This window comes from Drosophila subpulchrella, chromosome 2R, assembly GCF_014743375.2.
Source record: "Drosophila subpulchrella strain 33 F10 #4 breed RU33 chromosome 2R, RU_Dsub_v1.1 Primary Assembly, whole genome shotgun sequence".
Classification (NCBI taxonomy): Eukaryota; Metazoa; Arthropoda; class Insecta; order Diptera; family Drosophilidae; genus Drosophila; species Drosophila subpulchrella.
The window spans coordinates 7,647,123-7,670,777 of NC_050611.1; the positions used below are offsets into that span (position 1 = coordinate 7,647,123).

At 44.8% G+C, this 23,655-nt stretch overlaps 1 protein-coding gene across 5 annotated transcripts; it reads left to right on the top strand.

Annotated features, from left to right (window-relative positions):
* Positions 1-1,017: 1,017 nt before the first annotated feature.
* Positions 1,018-23,401, top strand: LOC119549421 (protein charlatan). Of its 5 annotated transcripts, XM_037857498.1 has the most exons (8): positions 1,018-1,251; positions 1,352-1,454; positions 16,934-17,268; positions 17,870-18,342; positions 18,436-19,452; positions 19,891-20,115; positions 20,376-20,705; positions 21,328-23,401. In XM_037857498.1, exons 3-8 carry the CDS (start codon positions 17,047-17,049, stop codon positions 22,946-22,948), a joined length of 3,888 nt encoding a protein of 1,295 aa, XP_037713426.1. In that variant the 5' UTR covers positions 1,018-1,251; positions 1,352-1,454; positions 16,934-17,046; the 3' UTR covers positions 22,949-23,401. The 5 variants fall into 5 exon arrangements, with proteins under 5 accessions (XP_037713426.1, XP_037713425.1, XP_037713428.1 ...); XM_037857497.1 differs by having other exon boundaries at positions 1,018-1,454; XM_037857500.1 differs by having other exon boundaries at positions 1,018-1,454; positions 20,385-20,705.
* The last annotated feature ends 254 nt before the right edge of the window (positions 23,402-23,655 follow it).

A 23,655-nucleotide genomic window follows, 5' to 3' on the forward strand; every position in this document is an offset into this window, starting at 1 on the left:
CGTGAAGGTTTTCAGCGCCAAATGATTATTTAATAGCTATTAGAAAATTGATCAAGGATGCGATTTCCATTCAGGCAAGTTTTGTAAAAATTGAATAGGGACTTTTGTTGACAAACAGTAACGACACGAGAATTTTTACAAGTTAAAGCCGTTTAAACCGTATTTAGTATTTTTAGCCCCTTCCTCGAATACAGTTCTTTGACCATATCCATTTTGTAAGCCTCAATTTTGGGAGGTGCATGCGCCTTTAAATGGCTTTTTCTTTAGTTAAATAATGAACGTTTTGGTACAACAGTTGCCAGGTCTTGCCAAGATGGACATAAGCTTGAGGTTGGTTTTTCAAGACGAGTTCCAGGCTGTTGGCAGGCTCCTTGGTCCTGCATAAATAAAAATTTCCCTAGAACGGTGTGACCAAACCTTAACTCCTAAAAAATACTGAATGAAATATTAAACACTGAATAAACTTGCGTGCGCGGTCCCATTTTCCGCTAAAGCGAGTTGTAGCGACTGTTCCCGTCTCTTTCTAGCACGTGTATATCTTACGCGAGAAATAGTCGCTGAAGCAGAATTTGGTCGTGGTAGTGGCAATACGGCAACTTTAAAACGAATAACGTGTTTTCCTATCTCCGTTTCCAGCACAAAATATTTATACTAAAATAAAAAATAAATATACTAAATAAACTTAACGTTTCATAAAACAAAGCGTCCTAAAAAGTCGCAAGGACCTCACTCATGGCCGACGAATACCGTTAAACTTTTTGTAAATAAACATGGCCGCCAGGGGATGAGTCAACTAGCCGGAGAGCCAGAAATCCGGAAGAGAGAGTAACCAAAGAGAGCCGAAGACTCACTTGTTATGCGTGGGAGCGTTGCGGAATGCGCGCGCTTTTTGTAATTGTGGAAAGCGGAAAAGCGGAGAGGCGGAAGAAGAAGAAGCAGAGGCAGGGCGGCGCAGACAGGAAGCTTTTTCCACAATTGCACAACGTCGGAGCGGTATTATTATTACGCGACAGGCAATCGGTGCGACAACAACAGCAAACTAAGCAACGCATCGCAGGCGCAACAACAGCACTACATATTACAACATATTTACTCGGCAAAAAAGCAAGGGGGGAGGGACAGGATATACTTTCCTCCCTCACCGCCCAGCCACCCCCGAAAAGTGGGTGGCGGAGAATCGCCGTAGGAGCCGCTCCTCCGCGACCATTCATTCAGTCACGAAATCTCATTCGGTGTGTGAGTGTTGATGAGGTTAGTTGTGAAACGCGGTCTGCTAACGGTAAAACGGAAAACCGCAAAAAGTGCATCTAAGAATTAATTTAGCAAATCAGTGAAGTAATTTAATTTCCAGCGGAAAAGAAAAACAAATCAATCAAACAGTGTGCCCTGTGAAAAGAGGCGTAAAAGTGTTGCATACTTCGGGGCTGGCTGCAAAAATCTCCGCTAACATGTTGGTAAGTTCCAGATTAATCTATAAAAACTAATCAGAGAAAACTATCTACTAATTGATTTTCATGGATAGCTTTGGAAATATTTTCCCAGTCAAGTGATTTATTGATTTTTCCGCAATGCGTTGTGTGTGTGTGTCAGTGTGTGTGTGCGTAACTTTTTCGGTATGCACTTTTTCCAGAGAAACACCCCACTGGGGGCAGCAACCCCCAACTAAAAAGCGCCAACTTCTATTTTTCCATCATCAATACTTCACACAAACACACGCATACAGAGGAATAAAAACAAATGGTATTGGTGTGTGGAGCAGGCGCTCTATGCAACGGTATAGCAACCCCCAAACAATGCACAAACCCACCCTCTCTCTCTCTCTATTTGAAGGGTATTACTATCCCGCTCTCGCGACAATAGCTCAACTGTTTTGGCATTTGAAAACTAACTGGCGCCCTCCCCCCTTTTTGGGTTTCTCGCTTCTGGGTGGGTGGTTGTTTTTCCCAGCCGGAGCACATCATAAATTTTGTGTCTATAACAATTTTTGTTATATTCACCCACCCCCACCCAACCCACCACCCCAAAAAACGACCCACACCCCCTGTCAAAAAAGTGCAAAGGAATTGTGTTGCACTTTCGAGAGTTCAACTTCCGTTCGTTCACTCTCGCGCTCTCTCTCTATCTCTCTGGGAAAATAACGGCACAGGCTTGCGCTCTCTCCAAAGAGAGAGCTGCATTTTCGTTTCGATTTTATGTGGGGTTGGGGGTTTTGCATATGGTTTTTTGGGGTTTTGGTTTTTATGCAACATATGCGACTGCATATATATGTATATGTATGCATTATATAATTTGTATTTGATTATTTTGCCTTTGACGAATTCCGATTGTGGAATGGTGCTTCAAATGGAAACTAAAAATGTGTGGTTTTTTGTTGCCAGGGGCAATATGGTGAAAATTTGTGGGTGGCAATGTCTGCTGCAGAATGCAAATAACTGCATTCAAGTGCATTTTATTCATGTACATATAAAACAATATATTCACACGCACATAAATTATACATTTATATATTATATGGAAAATGCAATTTGTATGCACTCGAATTGCGTTTGCCCGGGATTAAGCCTATATAAATAAATTCTATGTACGGAGTAGGGGGAATACCGGCAACGGAATTTTGTTTGATGGCGTCTCCATGGATTATATATAGAAATTAGTTGTGTATTTGAAACTGCTTACATAGACTGACAGCTTAATTGCTTTTTACTTGACGACAAAAATTGATTTTAAGCTCGAGTTTAGCGAGAAAAAACACTGGAAACTGCCAAGAAATGCAATGCACATTCCTTTAGATTGGAAAGCTTTCGAAGGAAAATAGATACAAACTATACTATACATTCTAACTGAAGTCTGACACAAAAAACTGTGTTAGCCCTATAAGCTTATATCTTTGAACTTAATCAACTTATTACCAATTCTTTTCGAATATATTATTGATTTTTTAACGCTAACTTAATTTAAATATAATGCATTTATAACAGCCACAGACTTTTTAAATTCTTTGATCTTATTGTTAAGAATAGAACCCGAATAAAGTAATATAAAATCAACGTAGCGATCGTTTGCATTTATTCTTAGCCACAAACTGACTATTTCCTGTTGACTTCATTTCATTCACACTCCCCACGCCGATGATGATGATGAAAAAATCACCCAGGGGCCAAGACCCAGTGACTCACCCGACCGCAAGGCAAGCCAAGCGGAGACTGTACCCAACCCAGTACTGAAACAAACCCAGACTCGAAAACACACACATTTACACTACCCACCCACTCAGACAAAGCGGATTGAAGTTGGGAGTTCGGAGGGAGTTGCGCATGCGTGGCCGTGTCCCACGCCCACTCTCCAAGGGGTGTCTCCATACAGAGAAAAACCATATTGCTTGATCTATAGTTTGAACTAAATTATGTTGAAAATCGACTGTATTCGTAAACAATGTAAGGGATATATTGATGTGTAACATAAGATCATAATTAGTTAAATATTCATAGTACGAGTATATGAGCCAGTAAGTAAGGCTTTAAAATTTTTAAAAATTTAAGGTGTCACAGAAATCTCTTCTATCAAAATTCGTGGAAAATGTACTGAAGCATAAACATAGTCTTCCCCCTAATTTTGTTCCAAGAGATTTTTGCGACACCCCCTTATCACTATTCAAAAACATTTTGTCTAACACATTTTATGTATGAAAATATTTATACAAATGCAAATGCAAATGTTCTGTGTTAATACGACACTTAAAAATGCCTTATTTTTCCCTGTGCATTTTGGATGTGGGATAGTATTCGTTTATAGAGGGTGGGAGAGAGCGCTCTGCAGTGGGAACCAGCGATCGCACAACCACCCCGGGGTCCCTAAGTTAAATGAGACGTGACAAAGTGCAAGAGTTTCGACCCCTTTGAGAAGGGGCAGGCAGATTTCCTCTTTACAAGTGGCGCCCAAAATGGGAAGCCCTATTCCAGCGTTGAGACTTTCTCCAAAATGCGAAGAAGGGCTTCGTCTTCAGGGGCAACAGGTTTTGCTGACCGTAGGAAGCCATGTGCTGCTGTAATTGGCCTGGCTCATTACGGGGATCGTTGGTTATATCACAGCTTGCACCGGTCCAAGGATGGACTAACGGGTCCACCCAGGCCCAGGGAGCTCTGCCTCCGAAAGAACCTCTCAGGGGGATTCGAGGTGGCCCACATGTTGGCCGGTGACGGCTGCTAGCGAACCGGTTCCAGTCCCCAGGCAGCTCCTTTATCCGAGATCATCATTATCATCACCATCATCATCGCCTTGGCCAGCCACTTCCACTTGAGTCGCAATGAAGGCAAAGTAGGGTGCTCCATATCGAGGGTTAACCTGTTTGCAGTTGCCCTACAAATAAGGCATGTTGGTTGCACAGAAGAAATGGCTAGCTGTATTTGAAACACCTTGACCTTAATTAATTAAAGGTTTTTGCCAAAGTATTCTAGGCTTTTTTCGATATATTCTTAAAAGTAAATAGAATATTTTCTTTAATTTAATCCTATCAAAGTGTTCATTACTTAAAGCAACCCTTTTTAATATGCTCGAATATTAAAATTAGGATTTCTTTTAGCATAAAATGTTAGAACTTAAGTTATCTAATGAAAGTGATCAATAAACTCAAACTTGCATGAAATTCCCATGGGACCGCTTTAAGACCCATTTCAATTTTGTTGTTTTCAATACTTCCGTATTTCAGCGCATTTCCAGGTCTATCTGGCCAAATGCATCTTCTCCACCTTATGGCCCTATATGCACTTTTGCAACATCGTTGGCGTTTTTTTCCTTTTGGGATATACAAGAGTTGTTCGATCAAAATCAGCGTCATCGCAACCTGCTGAACCAACAACAACTTGGCGACGAAGATGCACTAGAGTCCATTGATTGCCTTTAACTTTCAATTTCATTGACTTTATATAGTTGAGGTTGTTGTTGCACCGGGAGTTTCCCATTTATGAGTCATGCATATTTGCATGGCAATTGTATTGTACCAGAGATAGTACAAATTTATAGGCCAGACAAGCAAAGGTTGAATGGCAAGTCTTGAACCCGAAATCGAATGCTGCTAAAAATCGGCCCACGCCAAAAATCGACGGGCAAAGCCACCCAATTGAGTCTGTCATGTGGGTGAATGTGTTTATAAATACAGTAAGACCTCAAAAGTTGATGATTTGGTAAACATTTTTGTTTTTTTTTTTGGGATAATAGAATTTTTTAAATTTAATGCATAAACTGAAAATGGTATTAAGCATATGAAACAGCAATAACTCTAAAACAAGCTACATATCTAGGATCCAAGTTATCAAAAAAAAAGTTTTAATGGAAAGTTACAACTTTTGACTTGGTTTCGATTTAATGAACAAGAAATTAGTCTTTTGAAACATTTTCAATTAGCTAAAATCCGGGTTATGAGAGTTAGACTGTGGCTTCGTTATGTGTCTACCTGGACCATGTATCGCACGCCCTCCTTCTGGCCGTATACAATATAACAAACCCAAAAAAGCCTCGGCCCCGCTAATGAACGCAACAGTCGCCTCCTCCTCCTCCACCGACAACAACAAAAACAACAACGATAGCAACCCACATGCACGAAGATCATTACCAACCCGAGCGGCGCATAAAAAACGTAAGCCAACAACAACAACAGCGAAATCAAGTTGCGCCGTCGCAAACGCAAACTGACCTGGTCCGAAAATTCTACTCTGAACCACCCTACGCGGAGATCCGCTCTTCACCCCTCTCTCCCATTCCGTTTTCCACTCCCACTCTCGCTCTCTGCTCGCTGTCGTACAGTGGGCGACTTTAAGGAATTTCAATGTTTGCTTCCTGCCAGACTGTGTTCGGGTTCTAATAACACCACTTCCTGCTGTTTGGTTTTGTAGTTCTTGCTTAAATTAAAGTTAAGTACACAACATATAATAGTATTCTAATGCTATTCAAGAGCTATTCGTTTGATGTTTTAATGTAAATCAAATGTAAACCAAATAATAATATTATAATATATTTCACATAAGCTTATAAATAATTTTAAATTAATTAAATAGTTTAAAGAAATATTGTTTTATTAATTTTATGACGTCTCCCACTGTGCGTCGCCGGCCCACACACAATAACTGAAAAGTGGAAGAGAGGGAGCAGAAGCAACAACAAACGACTTGAATGAGCGGGTGGCTTGCCTTGCCACGCTGCCGGGGCCTCTGCCGACGCCTCTGCTGACGCCGTCGCGCCGCTTGTTTGTTGCAATTTCTCTTTTATGCGATCATTCGCTTGTAAGGTGGCCACTTGCACAGTGGTCAAAATAAGATATTAGATGTTTTGGTTCTATATAGTTCTCCGTTGAACACGGTTATCGTAAAACCAAGCAACTAAATCATAATTTGAAAATAAAATAAATATGTTAAGAAAACTTGGTGTTACATTTTAAAGGTAGCATTAATAAGTATTGCAATTTAAAAGTAAAGGTTTGAATCAAGTTATAGTTATGTTTCTGGGGACTTGTTCGGCAAAGATCGTACAAATGCAAGCTTCTATGACTCCATCTAGCCACATTAGACAATTTAGAATACTATACTATTCTATTTCCCAACTAATTATTAATTAATTATTAAGCTAATTAAATGCAAGCAAAGTTATTTTAATGCACTCAGGGTAACATGCCCTCCACTAGGTGTATTCGCCCCACTGTGCGCTGCTTTGTGCGTCGGCATTGCCGGCAGAGCCGAGCAGAGCGCCCGACGCTGCGCGTCATCGCTGTTGTCTCCATCTCTCTCAGTCTGTTGGAATTTCTCGTGGTGTTCGGTTCGCTCGTTCTCGCTTCTCTCTCTATTCGTGCTTGGAACTGACTTTGTGCGGCATTTCTCGAAACATTGCAACGCGTGGTTTCCTGCGAATTTTGGCACAAGTTCTTATTACAAAAAATATAGAAAAACCCCGCTGATTGTGCGTGCTTGCGTTTCAGTTGCATATCGGCTGTATTTACACAGAAGTGAACAAATTGTGAAGAAATTAGTAACTGTTGTCCCGGGAAGTAAACACAAGCCGGCTGGAAGGCAAAAATCTGAAACGGAGAGCTATGGCCAGAGGGCCAACTGGAAGCAACTAAAAGTGTTCCAACATAAAAAGGTATAATATGATTGTTTTTAACTCTTTAATGAGATGGGAATAATTATTTACCAGGAACTTTGGTGCATATAATTAATTAGCCAGACCCAAAACTCAAAACCGAACCCACACAATCTGCGAGCCATCGAGAAATCACCTCGAAGGCCGTGTGCAGAGACAAGCCCAACAACCCACAGGTAGCTAGGCCCAGAACCGGTTACCCAATTTCCAATTATAAACCGAAAAAAAACAGCCACTCCAACGCCCCACAAAAAAACGAAGAGGAAAAAAGCGGTGGGCACCCCTTTCCCGAAAAAGAGACAAAAGATTCCAAATGCGACGCCGCAAGGGGCTCGAAAAAAGAAAAGAAATCGAAAGAAACCCAAACCCACCACCAATCCTTGCTCCTACACCCCCTCCTCCCGCGCCTCCTCCTCCTCCTCGGCCGCCTCCCTCATTATCCTACTTTCTTTGCAGCCGCTGCTTATCATCTTCGCACACAGACACACTCGCACTCTGAGAAATCTGGCCTGCCTTGGAAAGCCGCCTACTCACATGCTCTCTCCTCCTCTATTCGTTCTGCTTTGTCACATGTTCCTCTTCCTTTCCCTTTCACCCTGTTGCGCAGGAGGTGGAAAAAGAAGAGAGGGGAGTGGAGGGAGGCGACTGACCGTCGCGACGCCCGCTGTTTCAAATGGTGATTTCTTGTAGGTTCTCATTTTGGCGTGGCTTTCGCCCTCTCCCTGTCCCGCTGCTTTATCACTTCGTCTGCCTCTCCCACACTCTCCTTTGCATTCTGATGAATTTTTTACACCCACCCATCGATAGCAACTTTTGCATTCAACCTACTCCGCCTCCTCTGGCTTCTCCCCCTCTTCGCTGAGATGCCGCCCCCACTGACAGTCGCCCTCTATTATTTGCTTGTTTATTATGGACTCATCTTCGTTGTTGGCTCGCCTTCCAAGGAGTTGTCATTGGAACGATCGGTTGGGAAAAGGGTTGGCGTAGAAAAACTTCCCATTCCCTTAGGGGGAAATCACTTACAGTACGATCTCTGTATAATATTCTGGAATAAGTTGTTTTTCACACTTATCAATGCAAGTATTACTGGCATCTAACAAAAAATTGATAAATGCTAAACACTAAAAAATTTAATTAAAATTTTTTTTTTAACAAACACATTTTTTAGATATTATGATCTTAGTCAGAGTTTTCATAGATATATTTCTGTAAAATAAAAAAAAAAACTGAACTTTGCGTATTTCCTTAAAATACATGAAATCCCACTTTCTGGAAAATCAAAGAAAAGTTATAAATACTTGTTGATAGTGCTTGAGTTCAGAAATTACTGGAACTCGACTGTCATCGAGTCATCTGCCATCTTACCCCGACCCCCTATTCTTTTGCTGCCAACCCACGCTTGGCTTCCTCCCCCCGCCGCTCAACTTCGACATTCCCATGGAAAAAAGCGACCCCAAAAAAAGGGCAAAAATAAATTACGCACTTCCCGTCGTCGGTGGTAGAGCAATTTTATGCAGCCCACGGGAGGGAGAAAGAGGGGTTGCGGCGGCTATGATGGTACCTGACCATGTCGCAGAGAGGGTTGTTGCGCTGCACCGATCCAGATCCCGATTCCCGATCCCTAAATCCTATATCCCATTCGATTCGACGATGAGGCGACCCCAGTTGGCGGCAGAGGGCAGCTTGTGCAGCAATCTCACCGAAAATCACATAGGAATTTCCTGTTACACCCGCCCCCTGGCCAAAAGGCCCCGATCCCGAAAGTTACCTGCCCTCTCGGTCCTCGCTTACCTGTTTTCTCCCTCCCGCTCTATACAGCAGCTGTTTGTTTTGCGGCTTTCAAGGTTTCTACTTTTTACCTGTTGGCGTCAGTCAGTTCGATTTGGATTCGGATGATTCCGATGAGTCGGAATCGGAGAGTTCGTCCCCTTTCGCAGCACAGCCACCCCATTGCGTAGGACCCATTCCAATTTCTTATGTGTACATCTCGCATCTCTCGCTTCTTTGTTCGCTTTGTGGGTGGGGTGTATTCGAGGGGGGGGCAGGAGGATGAAGAATACCAGGGTGGAGGGGGGTTCGGTAGACTTACTCACATCGTCTTCATTTCTTTTGTTGGCCCAAAACTCGGCCCGAAAATCTTTTGGGCGACTTGAGTTTTGGTTGGTCTCGTTTTTGCTTTTGTGCCCGGCGATCATCATTATCTTCGTTTCGCTGGCTCATTCTATGGCACCACCACCACCACCAAACAACCACTCCTCCTACTACAATTTGCCTAAAAAACCCCAACCGTTTCGACCGTTTTTCAATATTCAACGAAACCAACCAAAAAATGGAAAAAAAAAACAGAAAATGATGGTGGCAAAGAGGAAGAGCACGACAGACGGCGACGATGTCTGCTTGAAGGTTGTTGTGAAATTTCATTATGGGTCTGGGTCTGTCTCCTCACCTCCACCTCCCACTTCTACCTCCTGGTACCCGTAGCCGTACTCCTCCCCCACCCACACTGCTCTTCTGATTGCCTGCTGCTGTGCATGTGGTTGTTGTTGTGGCTCTCAAGAGGCGTCCAGCGTCAACATTTCAGCGCGGGGTTTTCAGTTTTGGGTTGGGTTGTCTTGGGTATATGTGTTGTACATGTATACGGATAGGCTGGCCCATGGATTGGGATGGTACGGTTATGGTATGGTATGGCATGGCATGGGATGGGATGGGATATGGGATGATGATGGTGGCGGCAGCTTGGGCTGTGGCATTTCTCGTGTGTAGGTAGGTGGTTTCTCGGAAATCCATTTGTTCATATGATAACCCAAAGAGTACAACACGAAACCCAAATGGCTTTGGGGCGAAGGAAGCGCAGTCATTTGCTGACGACGAGCTAAAGCTTTCAACCCGATCGCCACTCCAGAAAGGGGAGGGAGTACGTAGGAGCCCTATATAGATAGGGATCGGGATCGGGATCTCTCATCTATGAACGATTGTGTGCCATGAATGAAACTCGAGTACAAATTGTTGGAAATTAAGTTTTTGGAAGGAATGTAGAGTGAAATAATAATTGATATCTTATTTACGTGTAAAATCAACTAGAAAGTCACACATAAATGCATTACCACTCTCGAAATTCCGAATACAAATCCATTTATCATGCTCGAATGTATGTATTCTGGAACCTCCTTCTACTCCTCCTCCTCTCGAGGATCGCATCCGTTGGTCCGCAACAAAAGCAACAGGATCGGCACTTAAACCCCACTCCACCCCGCCGAAACCATCCCCTCGACCACCCCAACCACCGGCGGCAAATGGCAGCTGCAACCTGCAGCCCAACGGGGCAACCCTAAAAATGATCTCTACTCTGGGCAGCAGGTTGTCGGTTGGGATTGCAGTTGAGAAAGACGAGAAACCACCCCTAAAAAGGGAATGGAAAACATGGCACAAATTGCTACCCCATGGATGATCGGACACCGAGCACATGTTGCATGCGGCAAAGATTTCACCAGAAAAGGAGCAGAAGCAAGATCAGGGAGGGTGCAACTGACACGGCTCGGACTTAGGTCTCAGGACCCCGTCCTCAAGACGAAGGACAGGCGAACATGTGCAACGTCTGCGCCTGCATTTCTGTATCTTGTGAATTTGTTTTCTTTTTCTTTACATTTTTTTTTTTGCTGGCTTGCTGGCCATTTTATGAGGGCGCGCACCTGCCAACAGCTGCCTATGCCGCCGCCGCAAAAGATGAGGAGAAGGTAAAGGCGGGCAATCATAGCCAAAAGCTATGGTCGCTGACTCGTTTCTGGGCCTGCCCTTGAAGCCGTCGAACGCCCACCACCAGCACAGATGAGCCACCCAAAAAATTGGAATGAAGCAACCAACGAAACCAGCTCCGAAGACTTTGGGCCAAAAGCAAATTGCTTTTGTTGTCTGCTGGCTTGGCCATCCGCCTCAAAAACCTAAAAACAAGCTCAAAGAGAAGACGCCAAAAAAAAAAAACAGAAAAATAAAGAAGAAACAGCGCAGCAGCTGCCATCATCGCATCGTGGCCACAAAAAGTACCACCTGCCGCCCATATACATGTCGCTATAGCTGCTGTCCTTTGTTTGCCGGTAGCCCCATTAACCCAAGGATATGCCACCATGGGAATGGGAAAGGAAGTGTTGAGGAAAACGTGCTCCCTTAAGATACAATTCAATTTCTCAAGGGGAGATGTGAAGGCATTTGTTGAAATACTATAGGGGGTTGTGGGTTCAAGAACATGGTGTTATATGCAGAATGCATGCATATCTTAACTTAAAGGTTTTAAGGTTTGGAAATAGATTTCAATCTGATGAAAAGACATCCTACTTTGGCCTACTGACACCATTTCGAAACCCATTAACAAGGTTTGTCGAAATATATCTTATTGAAATAGTCAAAATATAGTCGGTATTAGGAATATCTCTGAGATTTTAATAATGATGTTTCAGACCAGGCAGAACTAATGACGTTGCTTACTATGACACTTTAACAACTGATGAGTTATGGGGTTTTTTTTTTAGAAAGCAAGATGAGTTGGAGATTATAGGTTTACTGACCGAAACAAATAGTCTTTAAGTGTTATAACAAGGAACAGTTGTTTTAAAAATTATTTTGTAAGCTTGAACCTCCCCTTAAAAAATAATATAAACGTGGAAAAGAAACATTGACCCACGCAGCGAATTGGCCAACGAGTGCAATCGATGACAACAGCTGCGGCCCACACATGCTTAGCTCACCTCGCCTCATCCCAGAGACCCACCCACTCGCCACCCCCTCGTAACCCCCATGAATCCCCCCTCCAACTTTACCCACCCAGCTGCGCCTGCGTCGCTGTCGCCGTCGATTTTTGAGATTGTGGGCGTTGGAAGGCGAGGGAAGCTGAAATAATCAGTGAGAATACCGTTGGCCGTCGCCGTGGCTTTAGCTTTTGTTGGGGTCTTTGCTGTTCGGTGTTAATTTGGCTCGCATATAAAATCTTCGATTTTATTTCGTTGTCGGTGGATTCGGTTGGATCATTGGGACAGCTGCGGTCAGTTGGATATGTGGTGGTGCCATGTTGCCAGACACCCACCCACTTGGATGATTAGTTGTTGCTGCCAAATACTAATGGCACAGTGGGTGGTTTTCTTCCGTTGCAAAAGTTAGAATGATAATTTATTCATTTAAGCCCCCTTTTCTACACTTACTTTGAAATAAAAAAATTCTAGTTCATACCGAAATACTTTTGTGGTTTTATACAATTTAACCAAATCATTAAAAAAAATTTATTTTTAACTTGACTGAGTCTTAAATAAAATTCCTTAGAACGTATGTAATAAAATGAGTTCTAAACAGTTGAACATCTATAATTGCACTTGCGATTCGAGCCCAGTTCGTAGGATTTTGACTTATGGTAATTGTTTTCAGGAAAATTCCCACTTCCAAACGATTGAATAATTGACGGCTGCACCGGGATGCGAATAACTTCCCCGTGCAGCTCCACCCGTCCCACTGTGCGTCATCGGCCAAAGCGTTTTTTAATAACTGCGTGCTGGTCGCTCGCCAAGTTGGGTTTACCAAGGGGTGCGAGGGGGGTAACGAGGAAGAGGGTGGCCGAGCGGAGGGATTGTGGCGTTAACATGTCATTAGCTGGTGGCTTCGTACACTGCTGGTACTCCGCCCCCATCCCGTGGGCCCCCTCCCACCGGACCGCCCCCCTCAGCGGTCGCGCTTGTGGCCTTTCACCGCAACAACAAGTAAATGTTGTGGCTCACCCTGAGCTGCCAGGTCGCCAGATTGCCAGATCGCTTGGCCCAACCCACGGGTGTTAAAAGTTGTGTGTATAACTCTACAGGCCAACTTCAGCAGCTCTAACTTGCCAAAAATCCGAAAGATATGGGCATTTTTAAAACCAACTCGTAAATTAAAGTATTTTATCAATAATCATAATTTTTAAAATTGCTTAATCATTTGAAATATGACAAAGATAAACCTTATTTCAAATTTATAGAAGTTCTTTGAACTATATTTATTATAATTAGGGTTTCAGTAATCTAAGCTTAACTAACTCATGTTCCTCACTGATTAATCTAATGGGAATTATAATCGCCTTGCAAGATTTTTCTATCGTCCTATAAAATTTCTAAGGTTTCAAAATTACCCAAAAAAGATTTGAAATGTTTTTAAATTTAAGAAATTGCACCCTACTTCTCCTCTCAATTCAATTTAGTGAATCACCACTGTAACTGCGTATATCTGTGTATTTTATAATTTGCACTTTGATGACCGCCCTCGAATACAGGCAATAACTTTTGATTAACCTAGGCTTTAAATAATTATTGCAAAAACCCGAAAACCCCGAAAAAGATACAACAAAAAACACCCCACTAGCCCCCCAAAATAAGGGGGAGAGGCAATAATGCGTTTACCGTTAACAGTTGCCCGGCATCTGCGAAAATGCGACATCTGCCAAGTGAAATGGAGAGAGGGCGGGAGAAACGTCGATCAAGCGCGCTCTCACTTATTACGTGAGAGCCAAAGCAGCGAAAATTCCCCCAACCGGCATTTTTCAGCTGCCCAACCGGTTTCCCTGCCGCTCTTTCGCTCTCTCTCTCTTGCTCTCACAACTCCCCCAAGTTGGCGTCTGTTTGCACACCCACCACAAATTGGCGTCGACTGCGCTGCCTGCGGCGCTGCCGACGTCGACGTCGACTGATCGCTGTTCTGATGTGCGCGTGGTGTGTTGTTGTTGTTGTTGTAAATTGATTTTGTTGCTGGCTTGCGCGCCCATTTTCAGCCCACTCCCGTTGTTGTTGGGTTTTTTTTTGCTGCCGTCTGTTATTAGCAAAGCGGATGTTGTTGTTGCTGCCAGCAGCAGCAGCAGAAAAAGCAGAAAAGGGGGAGGCACAGCACCCACACGCGCGCTTTTGCTGTTGGCAACGCATGACACTTTCCGCTGTTTTTTGTTTTATGTTTTTTATATAGTGTTGTGTCTCGCCCACAACAGTTGACCCCTCGGCGGCGGCTTATCAAATTCAGGGGGCGGCGGTGGGGTTGGGCAAATTGATAGAAATCTTGGGAGCGGTTGGAAATGTAACCATACTCGACTAACTAGATCTTAGTGGAAAAAATGAAACCAGTAAATTGAAAAGATTCCGATCATTTCTATCCTCGAAATGAAGAAATCTTAAGAGATAAAAGTATTTTATTAAAAATTAATAATCATATTATTAGAGGATATATTGAAGTGATTTTTTAAATCCCTTTATACTTTTTTAATTTTTATTTTAATTTTAAGTATTTTATTAAAAATTAATAAATTAATAATTAATAATATGATAATCTTTGGTATGGAGTATCAAGAATAATTAAGATATGCAGGTTTATTCCAATATACTCTACAAGTATACCTTTTTATTATCCCGAAAAATGTAATTTTTAAAGTTTGGCATGTTATGAAAACTACGTTTCTTAGACCTTAACACTAAATATTTAGAGTATAAATATAGCTATAGCTAGGGGAAGTAATTTCTGTATCCTTCGCATTGTAGTGCAAAACTGGTTTGCAACCCCACACTTGCACTTTCCTTCCTCTCGAAACCCCATATACGAAATGGAGGTTATGGTGCGGCATGATCTTGAGAGCGTGGCCAAAGTCAAGCGGCAACCACTACAACGGCAACAACAAAGACATGCCCTTGGCTTGAAAAACCACACGCAGAGAACCGAGTGAGGCCAGGCCAGCAGATTAGGGCAGCGCCCCGAGATCCCCGAACCGAACCGAGCCGCAGAGCCCCAGACCCCCAGACCTCCCGAAACACTCGAACTTAAACAAACAACGAACGCAACACCACCAACAACAACAACAAACGCCCCCATGGAGGCAGAAAACACCAGCAACACCCCACTGTAAAAAGCACACGAAGCATAAAAATCAAATATGCAAAACTCAGATACGAAATATGAACTGAAAAGAGAAGACAGAAACAGGCTGTGTGGATCGGATCGGATTGGATCGGTTCGGATCGTATCGGAACGGATCTCGGGACCGGGACTGGGAACGGTCATGGGTGTGTGGGTGTTTGGGTGGTGGTCTGGTGGTCTGGTCTGGGGACTTGGTAGCGGGGCGACTTGGGTTGGGGCCACCAGTGGGTGTCTGGGTGTGTGGGTGGGCGCAGCCGTTGGCGCTGGGCCATAGAACGTGCCCAGGGCCCAGCAGCAAACCAAACAGTCGATTTTGTCGCCACAAAGTGGCAGAAAAAACGTTTCTTCTAAAAAAAAAGCAGGGCGCAGCAACATGTGGCCAAGAAAAATAAGCACAGAGAAAAATGTCTGCAAAGTTTATTTAACTAAGTTATTGGATTTTTATTAAAAGTCTATTATATCCGATAAATAAAATGAGTATAATATTCCAGGTTCCAATGATAATGTAAAATATTTTAGAAATTTTCAGAATTGGTATTTCCTTTCCCATTTAAAATACCTCTATAAAAATATTATGAAGACTTTGCAAAAATGTTGAGAAGCAAATATGATCAGACTTTTTCTCAGTGCAATGAAAGAGGGTGGGACATCTAGCACAACCCACACCCACCGCCCGCAGAACAAAAGCACCGCCAAAAAAATTGCCTCGATCGTTGGCAATTTGTCTTTCTATGAGGATGATGCTGGGCTGGTGATGAAGATGATGATGATAAACCCGTCGGGAGGAAGGCGATCAATGGGTTTTTGGGTTGGTTCGTTAGTTGGGCACGTAAAGGTGGTAAATTTATTAATATATGCAGCTGGGAACCCAAAAAAGAGCCGAGAGTGTGAGTGTTTTCGTGCATTAAATAACTTGTTCAGGCGATGATTTTGTCATTTTATTTGTTTTATTGGGTCATTATTTTATATAATGGGATATTACACTTATTTCGATCATCATAATCATAAAAATTTTCAAGAAACCTAACCTTTTACAGGATTTTGTATTAAGAACAAACAAGATTCCTTAAAAATGTTTATTATTTCAGTTTCATTATTTATTTGTTCTTCATTGAGGAATGCTTGAAAATCAAATCCGTGTTGGATTTGAAAACATTCTAGCCTATAAAATTTTTACAACCACTTGAACCAAAACGTTTTCCTAACTTTTGTGACCTGACACCCGACATCGGTGGTCCAAAAATCGGAGATTCGTAAACAAAAAGCGCGCTCAAAAGCGCTGTTTGGCTGACTCAGCGATGCTGTGCCGACGTCAAATCGAAACCCAAGCCCGAGTTCAAGCCCAATCCCCAACCGAAACCAAAAGCAAAACCCCCCACGCAAGCGCCCCCAAGGCAGACCGGTACCACCCCCTCTCCGCCCGCCACTGCGCCCCGCTTCCCATTAAATCAGAGTTGGATGTGTCAGCACTCGTTTCCCACAAGTGACGTTGTCGACGGGAGGCGCTTGGTATTTCGGTACCGGATGTGGCTCTAAGATAGATGAACTTACTAAGCCCCCTTCCTACACAAAGTCTCTTTCGCAAGGTTCGTTTGGTTTTCTAAGTATATGAAATCCTTATAGAGCAGGGAACTTAACTGGATCAACTTACCGAATATATAAAGGTTTTTAAAATAATACTGGGTTTAGAAAACGGATCAGATCTATCAGATCAGTTTTTTCTGTTTTTAAAAATAATGTTGAACTAAGAACTTATTGATATGGATATTGCCGATTGGGCGATTTCTTGAATATTGGATTTGAGATTATATTTAAGATAAGAGCTTTAATAATATAAAAGCAAAAAATATACTGCTCGTTTACTCAAGTATTTCCGTTCTCTTTCTCTGCTACTTTGTAGTTCTCGGCGAGTGGACGTGGAGGCAACAGCAAGAGCAGCAGCCTCCGCCCCCTGAAAGCAGCAGCAGCAGCACGCCCGCTAGCCAAGGCCGACGGCAACGTGAAGCACCTGCAATGGCCACACTAATACCAGTGAACGGCGGCCATCCAGCAGCGAGCGGACAATCCTCCAATGTGGAGGCGACATACGAAGATATGTTCAAGGAAATCACACGCAAATTGTACGGCGAGGAGACCGGAAACGGTTTGCACACGCTCGGCACGCCGGTGGCTCAGGTGGCCACCAGCGGGCCAACAGCGGTGCCCGAGGGCGAGCAGCGCTCCTTCACGAACCTGGTAAGCGGGCTGTCCTCATTTGAAAAGAATGCCTAAGAATATAGATTGATTTTAAGACAATATGTACATTATAGCACGTAGAACGATTCTAAAATAAACTCAAAAGATCAAAATACAAATCCCTATAAATACCCTATAAATCTCAAGATCTATGTTCAAATCACTTAAAAGAATGCCAAGAACTATAAAATGTTTTTAAGATAATATGATATTTAAATGTAATATCATTCTTCAGTGTGAATGATTATAAAAGTAACTTAAGAGCTAGCAAATACAATTCCATTGTACCCTATAAAGCTCAAGATCTATGTTTAAGTCACCTAAAAGAATTCCTAAGAATAAAGATTGATTTTCAGATAATATGTACATTGCATGATTGTAAAATAAACTGAAAAGATTGTAACTGCAAATCCGTAGTACCCCATAAAGCCCAAGATCTATGTTTAAATCATATATTCTCTAGATCATTTTCCGTTTCCCTGTATTGTAATGTACTATATGATCTCCAAAATGATCTAAATGTTACCTAGAGATTATCTATATTTTCTAGTCTTACCGAAAATGGTTATTTTACTAACTCCCTCTTCTCTTCTCCCTTCAGCAACAACTCGATCGCTCGGCAGCGCCCAGCATTGAGTACGAGTCCAGTGCGGCAGGCGCCTCCGGCAACAACGTGGCCACCACCCAGGCCAATGTAATCCAGCAACAACAGCAGCAGCAGCAGCAAGCGGAGTCGGGCAACTCCGTTGTGGTGACGGCCAGCAGTGGGGCGACTGTGGTGCCGGCACCCAGTGTGGCGGCCGTCGGTGGCTTTAAGTCCGAGGATCACCTGAGCACCGCCTTTGGGCTGGCGGCCCTGATGCAGAACGGCTTTGCAGCGGGCCAGGCGGGTCTGCTGAAGGCCGGCGAGCAGCAGCAGCGTTGGGCGCAGGACGGATCGGGTCTGGTGGCGGCAGCGGCCGCGGAACCACAACTCGTACAGTGGACCTCAGGCGGAAAGCTCCAGAGCTACGCTCACGTCAACCAACAGCAGCAGCAGCAACAACAGCCGCATCAGAGCACACCCAAGTCCAAGTAAGAATCCATAGAGATTAATCTCCTCAAAATAATGATTTGTGTTTGTTAATGAGTGTTACTAACTCTGGAAATTTAAAATTTTTCTTATAGAAAACACCGTCAGGAGCATGCGGCTGAGTTGATCTATGCCAGCCCCTCGACATCGGCCAATGCGGCTCAGAACCTGGCCCAATCCACACCCACCTCAGCGCCCAGCAACAGTAGTGGCGGCAGCACCAGTTCCTCCGGCGGAGGAGGCGGACGCAAGAAGGCCGCTCAAGCGGCAGCAGCCGCCGCTGCCGCGAATGGAGTGCACATCCAGAAGCGGTACGCCTGCACCCACTGTCCGTACTCCACGGATAGGCGGGATCTGTACACTCGGCACGAGAACATCCACAAGGACGAGAAGCCCTTCCAGTGCTACGCCTGCCTCAAGCAGTTCAACCGAGCCGATCATGTCAAGAAGCACTTCCTACGCATGCATCGCGAGCTGCAGTACGACATCAACAAGACCCGTAGGCATATTTCGGCGGGCAGTGGCTCCTCGGGCAGCGGATCTTCGGGCAGTGGATCTCATCACTCCGGCGGTCGCGGCAACGTTACCATTAACTCGGCAGGCGTGAACATAGACAACGCCTTCTTGGAGGCCCAACGACATCCCACCTCGACCAGTATGAGCATCGTGGAGACGATCGAGGCGGTGGCCTCGGCAACGGACATGCCGCTGGCCCAGCTCAAGCAGGAGAAACTGGACGATGGCGGCGGCGTGGTCTTGCCCCTGCATGTGGGCGTGATGCAGCAGCCGGTGGCCAGTTCGAGTTCCGGCAGCAGTGGCAGTCATGGCGGCACCGGAAACGGTGGCAGCAACTCTGGTCTGCTGAAGCCGAAGCGGGAGAAGCGCTTCACCTGCTGCTACTGCCCGTGGTCCGGAGCGGATAAGTGGGGCCTGAAGCGGCATCTCAACACGCACACAAAGCCCTTCGTCTGTCTGCTCTGCGATTACAAGGCGGCGCGATCCGAGCGCCTAGCCACACACGTGCTCAAAGTGCACAACAAACGCGCCTGCAGCAAGTGCTCCTATCTGGCGGACACGCAGGAGGAGTACCAGGCTCACATGAGCGATGTGCAGTAAGTATTCGCCACATATAGAGATCCCTCCCTTAACCCTTGCAGGGAATTGTGTAAAAAACTATGATCTTGATTCCGTTTGTCCGCTGAGAGTATATGTATACCATGAAGTTGTATGCAAAAATGTGAAACAATCGTTACGGATTTCTATGTTATAATAGAGATAGATACGTACCTTTTTTATTTCTATTTTATACAAAGTTCTGTCTAATTCGAACTTAATCCGATTACCTTATACGTCATGGGATTTATCCATCTGCAAGGGTATTCACAGCTTCGGATGCCCGAATCTAGCCTGTCCCTTTCGTTTGCCCCGGGAATTACGAAAAACTCTAAACAGCTTTTGAACTCTCTTTCGCCCCACTTCTCTCGCCACCACCCCCCAAAACCCCCGGACGTTCTCTATATATCCGACCAAATATACCCTGATCTGATCAGTCCGCACGATAATCGGCCGGCGCGCAGCGGCAACGGCAACCAGAGCGGCGGCAGCAGCAACGGCAATAGCAACGGCAACGGCAACGGCGGCGGCAATGGCAATGGCAACAACAATGCCAATGCCGGAGGCCACAGCCACAGCCAGAACCTCAATGTGCTGCGAACCATTGGCAACAGCCTGGTGGCCAACAACCAGCTGAACACCTATGCCGGCAATGCTTTTGGGTAACATTCTCAGACCGCCCTGCCCCATTAAAAAAAAAAAAAAACAAACCAAAAACCCCTCCCGAAAACAAACAACACCAACATCCCCAAAAACAAAAACCAAAAAAAAAACCCAACCGAGCGCGCACAACGTTCCTAACTCTAGTTACTACCCTCGTTCTCTCGTTCTCTCGACTCTCGATTCCCACGACATCCCAACCATGATCACCACATCTCCACATCATCACCACCGACCACCACTTCACCACCATTTCGGTTAGCTCGTCCAGTGGCAATGTGGGGAATGCGAATGGAGGCGGCGGTGCCGTGACCATCTACACCACCACCACCAATGAGGGCGTGGCCGGCGGCGGCGGAGGCGGCGGTGGCGGTGGCATAAGCGGCAACATTTCCGGCGGCGGACCGCTCCAGGAGATCATCGTGAATCCCTCGTCGATGGTCGGCTGGCGGCTGAGCGCCAACGGGTCGCTCATACCGCCGCACGATCTGCTCACCGGCGGATTGCCGAATGCGGCCACGCAGAAGCGCGGCTCGGAGCGATTGTTTCAGTACCTCGAGGCCGAGGGCAGCGATCCGGAGGACTATGCGCGGTATTTGCATAACCAATATACCCCAGATCCATTGAGTTTTCGTTGGTTTTCACTCGGTTTCTTTGATTTCGTTTTTGCTAATTTTGTATATGATGTATCATTATATTACATACACTTTGTGCTGTTTAAGTTTATTTTTCTATTTCACCACCAATATGGTTATTCTTTCTTTGAAAAGATATCCACAAAATATCGCTTGTGTTGTTCCTTACACCCGTTCCTTGCAAATCCCTTGTTTCTTGATCAATTTTAATTTCATTATTATTAAAACATAACTATTAACCTATTGTTGTGTTTTCTTTGTTCCAATAATTTTACATTTTTACACCGCTTGTTTCACCCTTTACTTTATCTGTATCAGATCGCACTGTTTGTTGTTAAATGTTTTGCATTTTCCTCAAGAGTTTCGATTTATATATGCCCAGTCAACATGGTTTTTCATATTTGTAAATATGGCCCGAAAAACTGTTAATCGTTTTCTAATTTATCTTTGGTTTTTGCCCTGATTTTCACCTCCAATTGCTGTTTATTTGCCACCTGATTTGTTGTCCTTTGTTTAATCACCAATATCGTACCCAATTCTTTAATAATCTAACCCACTTCCATTTGCTTATCCTTACAGTCTGCTGAAAATGGACGCCATTAGTCGCAACACCGCTTCGGTCGCTCAGGATTTTCATAAGGCGGGAGGCGTGCACGAGTTGAAAATACCAGCCAATCATCAACTCCTGTTTAACAATAAACTGCCTTCGCAATGGACGACACGAGAGGCTGCTGCACTGCTATACAGCCTGAGCAGCATGGGCGGCGGTTCCGCCGGCTCCGTTTCCGGTTCCCAGCGCCAGAAGTTCGGCATGCGGGCGCGACAACATTCCACCGGCGAGGATGACGAGAATACACCATCGTCCGCCTCCTCGTCGAGCTTCTCCGGCGATGAGTTCAACATGAGCGCCACATCGCCGCTGAAGCTATCGCGTCATGCCGTCAAGCTGGAGGAGATGGACGGCAAGGACATGGTGCCCACCAAGGCGATGATGGCAACGGCATTTCTAGAGGCGGCCAACTACGAGCAGACGGCCATCGAGCTGCTGGCCAGCAAACGGAAGATCAAGGTCGAGAACGACAACGACAACGACGAGGACCAAGAGAACCAGCAGCAGCATCAGCCACATCAGCAACATCATAGCCAGCAGCAGCAGCGATTGCAGCTTATTAAATCGTCTCCCGCGTACAAATTGAACAACAACAATAGTAACAGCAATAACAACAACTACTACAAGGACAAGTCATCGCACAGAAATGCCGTTCACCATCATCGCCAGGATGACAAGGAGAACAACAAGACCAAGTCGCCAGGAGCAGCAGCAGCAGCAGCGAGTGTTGCAGCAGCAGCAGCAACATCGCCGCCGGGCGGCAGCGGCAACAACGGCCAGACACCGTTTCTCACCCAAATGGAGTACCAGAATCTCAATCGCATTGGCACCCAGTTTCAGAACTACGTCAAGGACATTATCAACAAGTACTACGCGGCAGAGACGCCTCTGATGCTGGCCGCTGCAGCAGCAGCTTTGCCCACGGCCACGACTACGGGTCAGCAGCAGCAGCGCCACCCCGAACTGGACATTGAGAACCTTTCGCCGAGCAAGCGGCGTCGTCTGCTCAGCGAAACGGAGGAGTACATCGAGTATCTGCGCAATAAGGAGGATATTACTCTGACTATTGCACCGAAAGTCCAGCCACCACCGCCGGTGACATCTCTGCTCAAGCGCCAGTTGGATCTCAGCACACCGCGTCGAAGTCCCAAGAAGGCGGCTCCGGCTCACAGTAACAGCGCCTCGCATGCCTCCCGCAAATCCCTCAACCAGTTGGCCACCCTGTTGCCACTGCTGGCGGATGCGGCCAGCCAGCAGGAGTATCTGGCTGCACCGCTGGACTTCAGCAAGAAGTCTAGCTCGCGCAAGCAGGCGCAGCCCAAGAAGATCCGCCTGACGCCCGAGGCGGTGGTCACTCTACTGAGGGACAAGTACCTCAATCGCATGGTGCGGCAGCGCTTGGGTTGCCTCAAGTGCAACCAGTCGCGAAAGAACAGCTCCATCAGCTTCAACTATCACACGCTGGGATCGCTGGCCCTACACAAGTACTGGCGACATGGCCAGGAGGGATCCTCCTCCTCAACTGGGAGACAAAAGCTGCAGGCAGCTCTGCAGAAGAGGATTCGCCGCGGACAGGCGGAAAAATGTTAATGTGGCCGTGTTGTTTCGGTTCTATTTTATTCGCTTAAAATTAGAAAATGTTTGCTTGCCATATATGGAATGCATTAGGCATTTGACATTGAAAATCATTTAAAAAATTGCATTTAATTTTTTAAATTTTAAGTTGTGATGTACCTGAAATATGATTTCTCTTAAACAAACAAAAAAATACTTAAAAACAAACAAACAAACACAATTCATGCGAACGGTCTCGAAAGCGCTTTTACAGCCGACTGCAAGTGAATTTCATTATCTTAGTTGTACAAGTGAGCTATCTCACAAACACACCCCACTCACAATTAACATTTAAATACGGATATTTAACTATTTAGTAATTTAACTGGAATGAGCATTTATCAAATGTGTCCCAGCCCCTGATTTCCTCCATTTGTATTTGTATTCGATTGAATGAAATGTGAAGTAAAAGCTTTAATTTGCCATTTACAAAGCTTCAGTTTAGTTACGAGTAATGATTGCCATCTTTTTACACCTAGCATTTAGTCGTCTAGTTACCTTAGTTTATGGATTAATTTATGAACTGCAAACGCGAACCTCATCGAACCCTTTGCCTTACTTATCATTTAAGCTTTAACGTGAATATAAATTTAGTTTTACTTGATTTAGTTACTCCTCGGAGCAGCAGTCACGCCCACAATGCCCACGAAAAACAAAAACCATTCTCACGCAAAACGTTTTAA